Raw genomic sequence first — 15,899 nt, 5'->3', positions numbered from 1 at the left:
CAGAAAGAAACTAAATTTGTACTTTTTTAACCTAACGTGTTATTTGGTTATACTGACTTTGGTGAGAAAGACTCTAATGCTTTTGAGCTCATTAATCAAACACCACATCCATAATCTATGTGACTACAATTTGTTCCTCTCACAACAAAAGCTTTAAAAACCATTAATATTTGTAATATTTTAATGTGTTTTTGTAATTATTCAGTCACTGTCCCTCGCTTTTTCCCATTTTAATCTGTATTTCTATCCTGTTTGTTTAATTATTCATGCTGTTCCACTGCATTACAATTTTGCACTACGTGTATTATGCCTGTTGTTAAAGTTTCTGATGAAATAAAGTTGGAGAAAAAAAATCAAGACTTTGTTGCTGGTTTTATTTTGAAAGGTCAGCCGGATGTGCCCTGCGCGGTTCGGTCGCGCGCTCGTGCCGTTGTCAGCTCGTCAGGAATGATTGCGTGCAGGTGAGGCCGGCTGTGCTACTAAAGCCGTCCCGAGGAGCGTCCCCGGCTCTGTGAAGCTGTTACCGCGAGCACCTCCGTCATGGCCTCGCCCATCTGTACCCCCGCGGCCACCTCCACCCCGGCGGCCTCCTCCTCCTCCAGTGGCCGATCCAGCCGCTCCGCCGGCCGGCGAAGCGGCGCGGCGGCCGGCCTGTCCGCCTCCAGTACCAGCCCGTCCCGCCTGTCCCGGCTGCAGGAGAAGGACGAGCTCCGGGGCCTCAACGACCGCCTCGCCAACTACATCCAGCGGGTGCAGGAGCTGGAGAGTGAGCGCTCCTACATGCTGCTGAAGCTGGAGGAGAAGGAGGAGGCCAGGAGCAGCGTGCGGAGGCTGTACGAGGAGGAGCTGGCCGACGTCAGGAAGTCCCTGGACGGCCTTGCCCAGGAGAGGGCCCAGCTGCAGATCGACTACGGGAATCTGTGCGAGGAGCACCGGACGCTCCAGGCGAGGTAGGAGCGCACAGCGTTACACCAGACTGCAGTCAGAAAGTCTCTGATTTAGAGGATGGTTTCCGCCCCGCTTTATAAAACTTCATAGGAGTTGATGGATGCTGATTATTGATCCTTCATAAACGTTTGTCTCATCACGGAGATTAAATCTTTCCTCAGTCTGTTATAATAATACATTTTCTTTATATGCGCCTTTAAAGACCCTCAAGGTCACCTTACATTAGTACAACAAAATAAAAACATAAGGTAAATATTAAAAAAAGTATGAAAGCTAAACAAGGTAGAGCTAGTCGTGATGAAGGGTCTGCAGTTCTGAACAGATGGAAGTACAGAGGGAGTTTGTAGTCCGGAGATCTGGTGGAAGTGCATCCCAAAGAGTCCCAGGGTAGACATGCGAGCAGGTGGAAAGCTGGAGAAGAACAGAGCACGTGTGGAGAAGATGAATCTGGAGGAGCGAGGTTATGAAGCGCTTTGAATATAAGAAGCAGGATCTTGAAATTGACACTGAGGTGAACTGGAAGCCGATGGAGACACAGGTCAGTGTGTGCAGCAGTGTTCGCCCTGCAGACCTCCACAGGGCAGCAGATAAGCAGCCCTGGTGTGACTCGAGTGCTTGGAGTCCAGTTAAAGCCACTTTTACATGTTACAGCTGTAAAGGCTCTAAAGTACGCAGACAGCAGATGAGCAGGTGCGGCTCAGTTTCATTAAACATCCTGGTGATATGAAGTCAGGCAACGTGGTAAACGTGGACTGTGAGTGTCTGTGGATCTGAGTCTGTGCATTTGAAACTCCGAAGTGTGAGCGCCGGCCTGACTGAGTGACTCCTGTGATGGTTTGTTTTTGTGTTTAACAGACTTCTGCTGGGGGAGGGCAGCAGCTGGTATCACACGACCGATAACGTTGTGCTCGCGTCTCTTTCAGGCACCAGAAGAAGGAGGGCGATCTGAGCAACGCGCTGGCCCAGTTGAGGAGAGCTGAGGAGACTCTGAGCTTGAAGGACGCCGAGTTCACCAAACTGCAGTCGGAGAACCGCAGACTCAACGGCGACCTCGCCGACCTGCAGAGCCAGCTCGAACAAGTAAGAAGGGCAGCCGCCGTTAAACTGTGCAGCGTGCGTGGAACGCCCCAACCAGTTATCCTCGTCGGAGACGTCGTGTCTCACCTGCGGCGAGGGACATGAAAACGAGCCTGCGCCGTTGGGTCTGACAGGATGTGAGGAAATCCTGGCTTAGCTTGAAAAGTAGAATCGGAAACATGAATGGTTGCACGTTAGCTTCAGCCCACCAATCAGGCTTCATCTGTTTCAGCGCTCTTATAATTTCACTTACTCTTGAATCTGTAACTGGGCTGATTGAGCGTCACCTGCCCCGCAGCAGGCTGGCTTCACAGCACGAGTTACCATGGCGATGTACGCAGGTAAGAAGTGAAATCCGGCAGGCTTCGGCTGTCTGTCCGCGCTGCCGTTTGTGGTGGTCGCACAGCTCTGAGCTCATCGGGGGCTGAAGTGATGTGAAGACGGCTGAACTTCTGAATAAATTCAGTGGCGTTAAAGTGCATTCCTGCAACCGGTGTCTGTGAAAATTAGGAAATTGGTCCCAAACTTCATGGTTTGTCACTAATCGGATATTTGAAAATCCTAATCGTCCAACGTTAGGTGCAGTCAGTCCCTCAGCTCTGACGTTCGTCTTATTTGTGTCACCAGCTGGAGGCTCTGCTGGCAGAAACCAAGAACCAGCTGAGCTCTGAGATGCTGCGGCGAGTCGAAACGGAGAACCAGGTGCAAACGCTGAAAGAGGAGCTCGAACTGCACAAGAACATCAGTGAGCAGGTAACTCGGGCTGCTGCCAGTTTCTACATTTTCAGGTTGGCGCATCTTCACGTCACCGTTTCACCTCTTTGTTTTTGAAATAGGAGATCCTGGAGATCCGAAGCAGACACGAAAGCCGCCTGGTGGAGGTGGATTCAGGGCGGAGGAGGGAGTTCGAAGGCAAACTGGCTGAGGCGATGCAGCAGCTGCGGCAGGACAGCGAGTCGCAGCTTCAGCAGTACAAAGAAGAGATCGACCGGGTTTTCGGCTCAAAGGTTAGAGCTGCTCACGGATTATTTTCCGATATTAAAAAATGTGTTTCACGCTGCTTTGTGCCCGACAGCTACACAACGCCCAGCAGGATGCGCTGGAGAAGAACGGCGTGGCTTCGGCCACAAAAGACGAGCTGGACGCCACGAAGGTCCGAGTGGAGACCCTCAGCTCGCAGCTGCAGCAGTGCAGAAAAGAAGTGAGTTGGGGGAGGTCTGTGCTCGTCAGTGCAGCTTCCAAGTTTCCTGCAGTTTCTGCACCAAAATGAGAAAAAGCCTCTGATGTGGAGGGAAACGCTCTTCGTCTTAATGTTCCCCCCTCTCTCTGTCAGAAAATCTCTCTGGAGAACCGCTTCCAGGACCTGGAGAGGACTCTGGACAAGGAGCGGGAAGTCTGGCACCACAAACTGAGTCAGAAGGAGCAGGAGCTGCTCAACATGAGAACCCAGATGTTCAGTCAGCTGGAGGACTACGAGCACCTGATGGATGTGAAGGTAGCTCTGGACGTGGAGATCAGTGCCTACAGGAAGATGCTGGAGGTGGAGGAGCAGAGGTATGGCTGCGTGTGAGTGGAGGGGTCCTGGGTCTCAGGTGTTTTTGCTCCCATGGTTGTTTCTGTTTCCTGTCAGGTTTAAGCTGTCGCCCAGCCCCTCGCAGCGGACATCCATACCTCGAACGCACGAGCACAGCGGCCGAAAGCCCAGAGGGAAGAAACGGAAATATGAAGGCGAGTCGGGGAGCTCGCCCGCCTACAAAATGTCCAGTCGTTCGATGGAGCGCGGCGCCGTGAGTGTAGAAGAGATTGACGTGGATGGAAAATATGTTCGACTGAAGAACAACTCAGAGAAAGTAAGTCTGTACGGGTTGTAAAGCCTCGGGTCAAGCTGGAGGATGTTTGACAGCTTGGTATTGGATGCAGAACATGCATTATTGGTCACATGATTTCATTAAAAGCAGCACAAACACGCCCAGAGGTCCAGTTCAGGGTCTGCAGAGGTGAAGCCTAGCAGACAGCTTGCAGCTACAGCTGTCACTGTTCGCCTGTCAGTCAAGTAGGCCACGCCCCTAATAAGGCAAACTGTAATATTGCTATTTAGAAATAAAATATTCTCCCCATACAGATGTTAGCACAGGGGGAATGTAGCAGCTTGTGTATCAGGCTGTAAACATGTTTAACACCTGTGATGGAGTCGCTGCTCCCTCTGCTGGATGTTGGAGGAACTGCAGGTTTTGCTGCTTCTGCCTTGGCTGCATGTTTTCATGCCTGTGGGTTTAATTGTGTAGGGATGCACGACCAGCTTGGGTCAGTGTGGCGTGGCGTTCTCAGTGGAGCGGTCTGCTTCCGATGACCTCCTGCACACTGCTGTTAACGATTTTGTGTAACTTTCCATTACTGGGAGGAAAAACTGTTACATGAACTACAATAATGTCAATATTGCACAGAGCCAGCAACCCGCCCGGGTTCTTCATGCGCTCCATCACTCACTGACCCAGCTCCACATCCCACCCCGACCCGTTCAGCACTGCAGTAATTCATCTGTAATTACATTTAATAATATATAATGATCTCAGGACATTAAGCTAGCTGGTGTTGGAGCAGCCTTCATGTAAAATATGTGCAAACGATTTTATTTTTTTTATTTTTTTTAAATTAAATCTCTACAGGGTCACGATGGCGTGCTCTGCAGTTTGAGAAAACCCATTTTAGGGTCGAGATGATGACTCTTTAATTTGTTTCTCATTTGTTTCCAGGAGCAGTCTCTGGGTGGGTGGGTGGTCCGGCGGGTTTACCCCGGCGCTGGAGACATCACCTTTCACATTCCCGCCTCCTGCGTCCTGGCTGGTGGGCAGACACTCACTGTGAGTCCTTTAACATTGTAGGAAGACTTATTGACCGCCACTGGTAATCACTGTAAACACAATGAAAGTGTGTGTGCGTGTTCGTCTGCGTTTACCTGTCAGATCTGGGCAGCAGGCGCTGAGGTGGAGGTGGAGCCCAGTGACCTGGTTCTGCAGGGCCACAAGAGCTGGGGGGTCATCACTGATATCAGGGTGATCCTCCTGAACTCCAACCACGAGGTAGAGGAAATAAACCACACCTCCCAGAATGCACCTGTACAATAAAGCTGAAAGTAATGCTTTGTAACATGAACACTTTATTTAACTCTGAAACTTTTAGGTGATGATTTTGAAGTGTGGCACCTTCCACAGCTGTACAGGATATGTTTGTATTACTGCGATTTGATTTAAACAGGAAGTGGCCGAGCGCAGGCTGTGCATGCTGGGTGGGGGTGAAGACGACACTGGGCTGGAGTTTGATGAGGAGTTTGTCACGGGGAGTGAAATGCAGCGCTTCCAGAGACAGGTAACCTCAGGGGGAATGTTCAAGCAGAAAAGGACCAAGTGCAGGACCTCAGACCTCATGTCTGCTTTTGTTTTCCCACCTGCGCTGCAGCCAAAGCGAAAAAAGAAGTGTTGTTCGGTGTCGTGAGTGCGGTCCACGCTCGGCCTGGACGGTAGGTGGGGGGGTAAAGTAGCTTCAGCTCTTCCGCTCGCCTCGCCTGCTCCCATAACCAGATGCATGGCTTGTTTCACTCATCCATCACGCAGCCCAGTTACTCTGCTGATGAAAACGCAGCTCACTCGTCAAGTAAACTCAAAGTGTAGTTTGAGCAAGCTGGAGGCCGTCAGTTTGTTACAGGAGAGAATTAACGCCTTCAAATCTGAGGCCATGGTGCTCTGCAGAGACAGGGTGGAGCGCCCACTCCAGGCAGGGAAAGACTGACACAGCTGTGTGCAGTGACTGCAGAGATGTGGATGCTGTCCTGGTCTCTGTGGAAGAGAGTGGAGCATCGTCTGAAGGATGTCTGGGCGCATCCTTAGAGATGCTGAGGACTCAGAGTAGAGCTACAGTCTGCACGTCCACGAGGACCTGCAGTACCTCCAGAAAGCATCACTGCTTCACTGCACCGCTCCAGTTATTCCACATTCTGTCGTGTTGCATCATTATTAATGGATTAAATTCATTTTTCACCTCAATTCTACACGCAGCACCCCATTATGGCGAAGTGATAAAAGCAAATGTATTAAAAAAAATTTAAACCCATGAGATTAAGAGTGAATGTATTCCATCTTGGAAAAAGGCCGTGAGAACTTTCTGGATGCTCTGTAAAAGCGAACAGAAAGAGAAGCGACCCGCTCCAAGCACAAACGCATCGTCATCTGAAAACTTTGCATCTGAGAAGTCTGTGCTGCTGCTGCTCCACCCCAGCACCCACCTGTCGCACCCCGATTAACTAATCACTGTTCTGCTGCCGTGGCACGAGCTGTCTCCCGTCGCTCTCAGCCTCGTACGCTGTATAAAAAGTAGGGCCTGATCACATGACCTCCGGGGGACACGGGGCTGAAGATATTCAGTAATGTCAGCAGGTGCTTGTCCATGAAGTCCTCTACAGTCAGAATCTTGAACTGGACTCAACGGGGAGCCAATGCAGCTGTGTCAGCAACACGTGAGAAGAAGCATTTCTGCAGCGTTTTGAACAAACTGCAGACGTTTCAGGGAGTTTTTGCTTAAACATGTAAACAATGAATTACAGCAATCAAATGTGATGAAATGAATGACCGTCTCCAGTTCAGTGTGAGATACAATAGGACTTAATTTGGCAACGTTTAAGTGATAAAAGCAGGACCGAGCCAGAGATTTAACATGAAGATCCAAAGTGAGAGCGGGTCAAAGGTTACCCCGAGGTTCCTGAGACGATTTGACAAATGTTGAAAGGGGAGCAAATCTGTCAGGAGCACCTACAAGGACTCCAGTCTTTCCTTCATGAAGGAAAGACTGGAGTCGGAGGAAGTTGTCAGCCATCCAACCTTTGATGGGGTTTAAGCACTAATTCAGGATGTGCAGCTTAGAAACCTCTCGGGGCTTAACAGAAATGTGCAACTGAATATCATCTGCATAGCAGTGATGGCAAATGTTCTTAAAGTAGCTCAATACAGGAAGTAGATCTATTAGAAACCATAAGGGGCCCAGTACAGAACCCTGTGGCACACGATGGCTGAGAGAAGTGCAGGATGACCTGCACTTGCAAACACCGCAGATGAGCATCGTTCAGACCGTCCAAGGCAGATCCAGATACGCCGACCCAATATTTCAGCCTATCGAGCAGCATGTGGCGGTCAACCGTATCAAATACCAACGTGAGGTCCAACACTAGCAGAATAAAACCTTTTTCGTGCAAAATGATGCATGAAAATGTCACTGCAGACTCTGCGACGAGCTGTTTCAGTAGAATGAGCTCTACGAAAGTCCGACTGAAACATGACACGAACGCTGTTTGTCTGAAACTGCTGAGAGCTGCTTGGCCTCGAGCTTTTCTTAGTGATAAACACCAACTTTGAGATCCGTCTGTAACTGCTAAGAAGAGAAGAGTCGAACTTGGCTTTTTTTTTAAGCAGGACTTTACCAGACGCAGTGCTGATTATGGCGAGCACACAGGGACCAATCGACTGGAAGACATCTTTGAATAAAGATGCAGGTAAACTGTCGAGTGAACGGGAGCGCACTAATTTTACCAGATCGGGTGAAAAACTTTGTAAAATACCAGACTGAGCTGGAGCAGGAAGTGACGGTGAGGATGTGGTTCAGCAGGTGGAGCAGGAGTAATAATATGGTGTCAAATAACACCTTAGATTACCTCTGCTCTTTGGACCAGGCCCTCGCATCTGTAATTACATCATTTAAAAGAAACTAAAAGATCTTTTAAGTAAACGAGAGGAACATTTAAACGAGTTTTCCTCCACGAGCGCTCAGCTTTATGACAATCACGTTTTAAACAGCAGGCGGGCAGGTTTCACCTAAAATGGAAAGGCGACGATTATTAAAAAGATCGGTGAGAGACCAACCGCGTCACGAGGGGATAAATATAAATGACCAGCATCAGTTTCTCAGCTGTGGGGGAATTTAAGATGCGAGCGCTGACCGTCCGGCGAAAATGAAACTCCAAACACAAACGTGTCCAGTAGCGCACGCGGCCTCCTGCTGTGGTACAGTGAGCAGGATTAGCCCCGCCCTGCACATCACGCCCTCAGGTTTGTTTGGCTTTGAAGGTTCAGCCTGTAATGCTCATTAATCTGGACATCCAGAGGTTTCCACCCCGCCCTCTGCTTCCTGCGAGCTTTCTACTAACCAGACCTTTATTATGACGATAACGCTGCTGCTCTGTCCCCCTCAGGATTTCTCGAAGGAGACCACTTGTGCTGTGATGTGACGCCTGCTCTCTGCCACCGACCTCGACGGCGGTCTGAAAAACCCTGGAGCAGCTCGGGCCTCAGACTGCTGCTTTCTGGCTCCAGTAGTTTTATTTACAGTAGGACGGTGAGATGATCTCACCTGCCTTACAGCAACAGTGTCCCTCACGTTTCGTCGCTCTCGCTTCACGACAGGAGCTTTGATTTTAATTTTTGTTGAAGTGTAATAAATAAAGCTAAAAGTTTCTAAACAAATACAACTTGTGCTTATTTCCAGCAGCATGCAGAGATGCTGCAGGGGAACCGCACCCTAAAGTGCTGGGTTATTTTCATAGCTCAGCTTCTGGGTAAAAGCTGCAGGTTGGGTGGGTAGACTGGCGTGGTTGTCATGGGAACGAAACACTTCTCCCACTGGAGACGTCCAGATGAACAGAATCCACCTTTGGGGATTTACCTGGATGATGGCGCACCGAGACACGGAAACTGTAGTTGTTTTCTCTTTTCTCAGTAACTCTGAAAGCTGCGCTGCTGGTCCAGCTGCTGCTCTGTGGAATCACCTGCGTTTCAGTCGGGATGCATCCATTCAGCACATCTGGACTAAAGCAGGCCGCTTTCACAGACCAATAGTTATCGAGCACAGACGTAACAGGCGGAGGATGTTTTGCAGCCTCCAGCTGAGGATTTGATGTCATCGTAATCAATGAGCGTAATCCTCTCAGAATGACAAACATTTACAAAATGAACTTATTGTTTTATTATATGTGACCTGAAATGAGTACCTGAGTCCATAAACTGACCACGAGCCACAGGTATCGCCCCCTGGTGGTCATTAGATCTAAGTTGGGAATCTGTGTGACTGAATTTACATCCTTCAGTGTTTACTACCACCTGTTTAACAATGAAGATGTGGACGCTATACCAAGGCTAGCCTCTGTAGTTCTTTGGGGGGTGTTTGACTACAAAGCAGTTTGGATCTGCTCCAGTGCGCCCCCATGCCATTACCACCAACACCAAAACACAGGATAATAAAAGTACAGAGGAAAATAAAAGGAGTCATTGAGTCTTTTGTGGTTTAAAAGTTCATGGGGTCGTGGGCTCCGTCCTTTGAGCTGTGCAGACTTCCACCTACACCATCGTTTCCTTGTTGATGGCTTTGCTGAGGAAGTGTATGGGCGCCACCTGCTGGTTAGGTGTTTGCGCTGACACAGGAACCCACAGTCGAACTCTCTGGTCAGTCTTCTTCCAGGTTTTGAAGAGATGCACATGGTAGCGCACAGAAACCTGGCAAACACCAAACCAGCAGAGACAATTTAAACATGAAACAAAATCACAAAGCGCACTATGCTTTCCACAACTGCACCAAAGCGTGAAACACTGACATTAAAACAAACACTTTCACTCCAGGTTGTTAATCAACCAAAGACCCAGACAGAGCTTTGGTCCATGCAGCCGGTAAAACTCAAACACCAGTTTTCTTTGTTATCGATCGTCCGCCTGACTCAGTTTGTCTGATTTAGTCCTCAGCTCAAACAAAATAATCATTGTGGGTGATTTTAGCATCCATGTAGATGCCAAACAGCTGACAGCCTGAACAGCATTTAATGTTATTAGGCTCAATTAGCCTCTTAAAGACCTGGATGGCCGCTAACTTTCTGCTTCTTAATTCAGATCAAACTGAGGTTATTGTACTCGGCCCTGAAAAGCTTAGAAATATGGTATCTAAGCAGATTCTTACTCTGGATGGCATTACCTTGGCCTCCAGTAACGCTGTGAGGAACCTTGGAGTCATTTTGGACCAGGACATGTCCTTCAACGCACATATTAAACAAATATGTCAGACTGCTTTCTTCCATTTGTGCAACATCTCTAAAGTTAGAAATATCCTGTCTCAGAGTGACGCTGAAAAACTAGTTCATGCATTTATTACTTCCAGGCTGGACGACTGTAATTCATTATTATCAGGAAGTCCTAAAAACTCCCTGAAAAGCCTTCAGCTGATCCAAAATGCTGCAGCAAGAGTCCTGACAGGGACTAGAAAGAGAGAGCAGATTTCTCCCCACCCATGCAGCCTGAGTGGAGTTCAGTACCACCTGAATCTGCCGTCTCCAAGATTTTCATTTAAATAGTGATTTCAAATATATTTTAGAATTTATATATTTGCATTATTGTAAACTGTAGTTCTGTGGATTCTTACATTTCTGAATCCATATCCGTACTCTTGAACCCTTTGAGACAGCTGTTCCTAATGTTTAGGGGCCCTGAGAAACAAAAGGCTTGAAAAGCAGCTGGCTGGGCCTTCTTTAACCTTTGCTCTCATGAGTATTTCTGCTGTAGGAGTCCATGGGGACGACTCACGTTTGGAGCCATGAGCAGACGTTGAGTATTTGCGTCACTTTTTAGTTTTAGAAGTTGCTACTTAGTAACTGCAAGTGTCCCCGTGCAGGACTGAAGTCTTCCACATTAATCTTCTACATTCCAGTTAGTAAAATAAGTTCATGTTCTGGATGAACAGCACAGACTCTAAACTCACCACAGTCCAGAACACATAGATGATGATGAGAGCCAGAGTGAGCACCAGGAGTCCCAGGGCCTCCATCCCATTGGTGTAGTAGAGCTCCATGGCTCCTTGAATGCACAGCCAGCCCGACAGAGACGCGAGCGGCGTGATGAACAGGAAGCAGGCCGCATCGCTGCACAGCGTCCTCCTCTGCTGCTGCATGGCTGGAGAGCACCACCACTGATGGAGGGAAAGAGGAGGCAGGAAGAGGATTAGCCTCATGTTTTCCATGAAATAGTAAAATGTCGGTGATATGTTTTCATGTTCCGACTGTTACTGCGTCCCTTATATCAGCAGGACACGGAGTTAAGACCAACGTAAGACAGGAAAACTCCTCCAGGAACCGTTTAGTGATCCTGCATTTACTAAGTGAAACTGGTGACATCAAACGAATACATTAAACTTATGTTTTATTTGTTCACTGTGTGATAATACAGGAGACTTTGTAGCTGCAAACCCAGTTCAGCTTTTACTTGGAGCTGCATCGAAGCAGAATAAACGTGTGTGTGTTTGCTGTGTGGATTCGATTCGTACATCGCTAACAGGAAGTGCTGCACCTTTCCTCCCCTGCGTGCGTGCAGCATCGCCTGAGCAGGCCTGTGTTCAGTGTGTAGCTTAGCCTGGCACAGCACACGGTGCTTAATCAGCAGATTACCAGCCAAGAATGCACCTACAGAGAGCACCGAGGCCACTCTCCTGTCCTCTGCAGCAAAGAAGCACCGGCTAATCTGCCTCTCAGGCTAAGTGGCTTTATGGACAGCGAGCTGACGGCAACAGGTTCTCCAACGTGAAGCCAACAAACTCCTCCCACTGAGTCTGACATGCCACCATTGAGGAAAAAGAGCCAGCCTTCACTCTTTGCTCTGTCTGCTCTGCAGCAGAAGCCGGCGAATCCTTCTTATTTAACTTCAATCAGCCTCATTCATCTGTCTCATCTCACAAAGATCTTTCTCTGCAGGCTGAGCGTGACACGAGGAGAGGACACTACAAAAGATGACAAATATATTCTCATGTTCAGCTCACGAAGCCACTTGGTTTCATTAATCCAGGTTTGAGACATTAGAGAAGTGTGGCTGTCTCGGTCACAAGTCTGGGCCGCTGAGCATCAGTGTGGTGATGGGCCTACCTCAGTCAGAGGCTTTGGCACACGCTCCAGCACAAACTGGTGATGGCAGAGCTCGCAGTGGCCGCTGTCGGAGGCGGTGAGCCACTGTTCCAGGCAGCTCCGGTGCACCGAAGCCAGGCTGCCGGAGCACTCGCAGGGGGACAGCAGCTCTCCTGACGCCCGGCCTTCGTGGCAGATCCTGCAAAACTGCTCCTCACTGCACAGAGCGACACACGAACAGAGAGGACAGGAAGTCTGCAAAGGCAGTTTTCTACTTTGACATTCAGAAGGTAAAAACTTTGCATAAACGAAAGGATTCATCCTGCCTTGTAGATTTACTCACAGGAAAGAAAAATATTAAACAGAATATTTTTCATCTGTCTTCAAATGTATAATGAAAATATATCATGACCTCTTTCATGGTGTTTTTTAATATGTGTCATCTCACTGTGATGTTACTGGATCTGAGTGGAAACGACACCATGCAGGATTCAGGGTGAAGCATTTGTTTGACTGAAGACTGGAGACTCTGAGGTAAGTCATCGAGGTCATAGCTTCTCATCACTAACCAAGAACCCTTCAGAAACGCAGCCTCTGTGAGTACTGCTGTTAACCATGTCCATTCTTTTATGTCCACAGTGTACTCCTCTCCTATTGGCTGTGAGTAGCTGGATGATTCACAAGCGTACACCCTGACGTCCACCGTTATCAGATCTGTCCAGCGGAGCGCCTTTGGGAAGTGGTGAAATGCATCACCAGCATATCTGCAAGGTGCATCCAAGCGGCAACATAAAGGGCCTAAAATTATAGTTTAGAAACTGCAGTTCCTCTAACGTCCAGCAGAGGCAGCAGTGAGTCAGGCCCCATAGACTTCCATGTTAAAACTTTACAGCAGAAATAAACATGTTTACAGCCTGATACGCAAACTGTGTCTGTGGATCCTCCTTCATAACACCTGTACAGGGGAGGCTGTTTCTATCACTCACCTGTTTAAATGGTTTTAAGCCTTAAAGTTTGCATTATTAGGGGCGTGGCCTCTTTGACTGACAGGTGGCTGTAGCTACTAGCTGTCTGCTAGCTTCACCTGGACCGTGTTTGTGCTGTTGGAGCCTTTTAACGACGTCATGTGACCAATAATATGACTGCTGTGAGGTCACTGCACTAACAGTTCTGGTAAAATTCGAGGATTGTGATTGGACTAAGCACTAATTGGCAGGTACCCGTCTCTGTGCGATGCTCCCATCAAACCCATTTAAACTGGGTTGGTGGTTCGGTCTGTAATGTGTCCAGGAAAGGCTTCGTCACTCTGGGTGATTTCAAACGTTGATAGCGTACGTTACAGAGGTGATGAACTTTCAGCCTCTGTGCTTCTGCTCCGGTTACCTGTCTGTGATGGATGCACACTCCGCAGTGGGCGTGTCTCCGTGATAGCACATCACTTCCTGGCTGCTGCTGTGGAGCTCTTCATCCAGCGCGGGCTCAGGGATGAACTTGACCTCCTCCACAGGACTGGACTCCCACCGGCCCACCGGATCCTCCACAGTCATATCTGCAGTACGAGGGGCCATTCACTCCACGTCTGCTACACACACACACACACACACACACACACACACACACACACAAATGTAAAACAGATGGAATGAAAATACATCGTGACACAAAAATAAATAAATAAAAATAAAAATATGGACACACAAGTGGATCTGCTGTCCGTCACAAACTGATAATTAAATTAATTATGAATGGAAGCTGCAAAATATGACATCATCCATCAGAATTAGGACTGGAGCTCTGAATATAAATAAATCATATTTCAGTAACTGGTCTCCCGACTCCAGTAACAGAACCCTTCATATTTACAGACAGGTTTAAAAAAATAAACCGTCAAAGATGGAGGAGCATTGGGCTCCTATTGGTCAGCATCACAACATTAAGGAAGTTCTGCTGACCTGCCGGTTTGTAATGTCTTTTCCAGCAGCTGTTTTCACCGTTTAGCCAGAACTCAGCACCAAACACAAAGTTACGGAGCTGAAAGGTGACAGTTATTTAATATTTTATTTATGATTTTTATTTTGTTTGCTCTGCTGCTCCCAAGTGGCCAGAAATCAGTGAATTAAAGGTTTAAAGGTTTAAGTTTTCATGCAAGAAATGAAATAACCTGTCAGTGCTTGAACACATTTACACTGAGAATAAATTAGTAATAAAAAAATAGTAATATTTCTTCTTCAAGAACAGCAAATATTTCTCTCAAGCTTTTTTAATTCTGTCCTTCTAGTTATTCTATTCTGCTTCATTTTATCTTTATGAAAAAAATATCCATTTATTGTATTTTTTTAAATTTAGCTTTTTACTTATTGAGGTATTTATTTTATTCTACTTTTGAGCTTCCACTCCAGAGTTAGTCCACTGTAAATATTGTTATTGCTCAGGTGAGGTCCAGCTCACACTCTCCACAGTCCCGAGCGGAGACACATGAAACACGACGCTGACCAGCAAAGCAAAGTCTGTCGCACAACGAGCAGCTTTAATGACAAGTCAAGCAGCAGCCTTACCTCCAGCCTGAGCCGACGTTAGGACCAGCTCCGTGTTTATCATCAGGCAGAGTCCGAGTGACGAGGCTTCTCCTCCTAAAGCCGTCCAGCAGATTAGAGAGGCTGACGGACGCCGGTGAGAACACCGAGGGATTAGACGCAGAGGAAAGTAAGGGCCGGGCCAGACGAATGGAAATCACATCAGACTGAGTCACAGCACCTCGCCGTACCCCCTTTAATCCTGTTAGGGGGCTTCCAGGAAGCCAGCGGAGCGAGACCAGCGAGCTCCAGGCCGGTGGAGGCCGAGGGTGCAGACGGGGGGAGGGATGGTGTTTGTCTGTGATACAGCTTCATTCTGATTCACGCAGTAATCACTAAACATCCACCAGATCCAGAAGGTTAAAGTTAGAGTTTAGGTTACACTTTAAAAAAACTCTGTAAAATTTAAAAATGTCTTTTAAGAGCTCATTTTTCTCGTTTCTCATCATTTTCCACACACATCAGCTGTGACTTCATGTCAAAAACTTTGTGTTGTTGAAGAGATATCGGCTAAATGTGAAGTAGGGCTGGGCTGCACCTTCTTTCCAGTTAATACCAGTTTGTACCACAAGATGGTGCAGTGAGTCAGTGTAAGCTTTATTTAACAAAGCAAACCATTAAGAGAGGATACTGAGGATGCTGTGCGTCATGTATAAACGAGGCATCAGGTGCTGTCTAATGGCTAATGAAGAGCCAACAGCCACAGCTACAAGCTACAAGCTAACACTAGCATGTGGCCCAAAGTGACGTGTGACTGAACTGATTTCAGCCTTCATGCTTTTAATCCTGTGAGTACCACTAACCTAATCCTACAGTGTCGGGACAATGGACAGACGCATTAAAACCCAACAAGTCCTGTTGTTTTGCCGAATAAAATGGTCAGCAGCGCCATCCTCCGTCGCCATCACTGTCAAAGGCCACGAGTTCTGCTCAGAGTTTATTCTCAGTCTCTGTTGGAGGAATGGTTCACAGCTCCTCCTGCCTTAAGACAGCTTTCGTCTGATTGGCTGGCCCCTCAGAAACAGAAGTTTCAAGCAGCAGATGGGCGGGGCTTGATATCCTCTCTTGACATCATTCAGACCCATGAGTAGAAAAAGTTAAACTGAGAGTTTACATACATTCTTATATATTTCTATACTGTGTATTGTGTATTTTGTTGTACAGTTATTTTATTTTCAACTTTAATTTATATATTTTATTTTATTCCTTCCTAGTTAAATTGACCCTTTTTAATTTTCATTTTTATTTCCTATCTTATTCATAGTCACCTGCAGTTGTCTAAGCATTTCACTGCATATCGTACTGTGTATCACTGTGTATGTGACAAATAAAATTTGAATTTGAGTTCAGGGGTTACCGAGCTCATCATTAGAAACGTCGGTCATAAC

At 47.5% G+C, this 15,899-nt stretch overlaps 2 protein-coding genes and 1 long non-coding RNA gene across 6 annotated transcripts; 2 read left to right on the top strand and 1 right to left on the bottom strand.

Annotated features, from left to right (window-relative positions):
• Positions 1-413: 413 nt before the first annotated feature.
• Positions 414-8,536, top strand: lmnl3 (lamin L3). Of its 3 annotated transcripts, XM_085274933.1 has the most exons (12): positions 414-950; positions 1,872-2,028; positions 2,653-2,778; positions 2,862-3,032; positions 3,101-3,226; positions 3,359-3,579; positions 3,656-3,875; positions 4,779-4,886; positions 4,989-5,105; positions 5,281-5,391; positions 5,482-5,542; positions 8,261-8,536. In XM_085274933.1, the coding sequence occupies exons 1-11, from the start codon at positions 541-543 to the stop codon at positions 5,515-5,517; spliced, it is 1,803 nt and encodes a 600-aa protein (XP_085131059.1). In that variant the 5' UTR covers positions 414-540; the 3' UTR covers positions 5,518-5,542; positions 8,261-8,536. The 3 variants fall into 3 exon arrangements, with proteins under 3 accessions (XP_085131059.1, XP_085131145.1, XP_085131232.1); XM_085275019.1 differs by lacking the exon at positions 5,482-5,542; XM_085275106.1 differs by lacking the exons at positions 5,281-5,391; positions 5,482-5,542.
• A 56-nt stretch (positions 8,537-8,592) lies between these two features.
• marchf3 (membrane associated ring-CH-type finger 3) lies at positions 8,593-14,714 on the bottom strand. Of its 2 annotated transcripts, none has more exons than XM_085275326.1 (5): positions 14,494-14,714; positions 13,322-13,517; positions 11,960-12,155; positions 10,807-11,013; positions 8,593-9,557 (listed from the first exon to the last, which is right to left on the bottom strand). In XM_085275326.1, the coding sequence occupies exons 2-5, from the start codon at positions 13,504-13,506 to the stop codon at positions 9,402-9,404; spliced, it is 744 nt and encodes a 247-aa protein (XP_085131452.1). In that variant the 5' UTR covers positions 13,507-13,517; positions 14,494-14,714; the 3' UTR covers positions 8,593-9,401. The 2 variants fall into 2 exon arrangements, with proteins under 2 accessions (XP_085131452.1, XP_085131368.1); XM_085275242.1 differs by having other exon boundaries at positions 13,322-13,520; positions 14,494-14,713.
• On the top strand, positions 12,091-12,864 carry LOC146582676 (uncharacterized). The gene is made up of 2 exons (XR_014892541.1): positions 12,091-12,472; positions 12,578-12,864. It is a non-coding gene; the product is annotated as an uncharacterized LOC146582676 (long non-coding RNA).
• Positions 14,715-15,899: the final 1,185 nt, after the last annotated feature.

This window comes from Mchenga conophoros, linkage group LG1 (genome assembly GCF_057382185.1).
Source record: "Mchenga conophoros isolate Kocher_MC1m ecotype Shallow Benthic linkage group LG1, M_conophoros_male_GT1.1, whole genome shotgun sequence".
Lineage (NCBI taxonomy): Eukaryota > Metazoa > Chordata > Actinopteri > Cichliformes > Cichlidae > Mchenga > Mchenga conophoros.
Note: the sequence above shows the minus strand (reverse complement) of the source record. Positions and strands in the feature narration are given on the sequence as shown.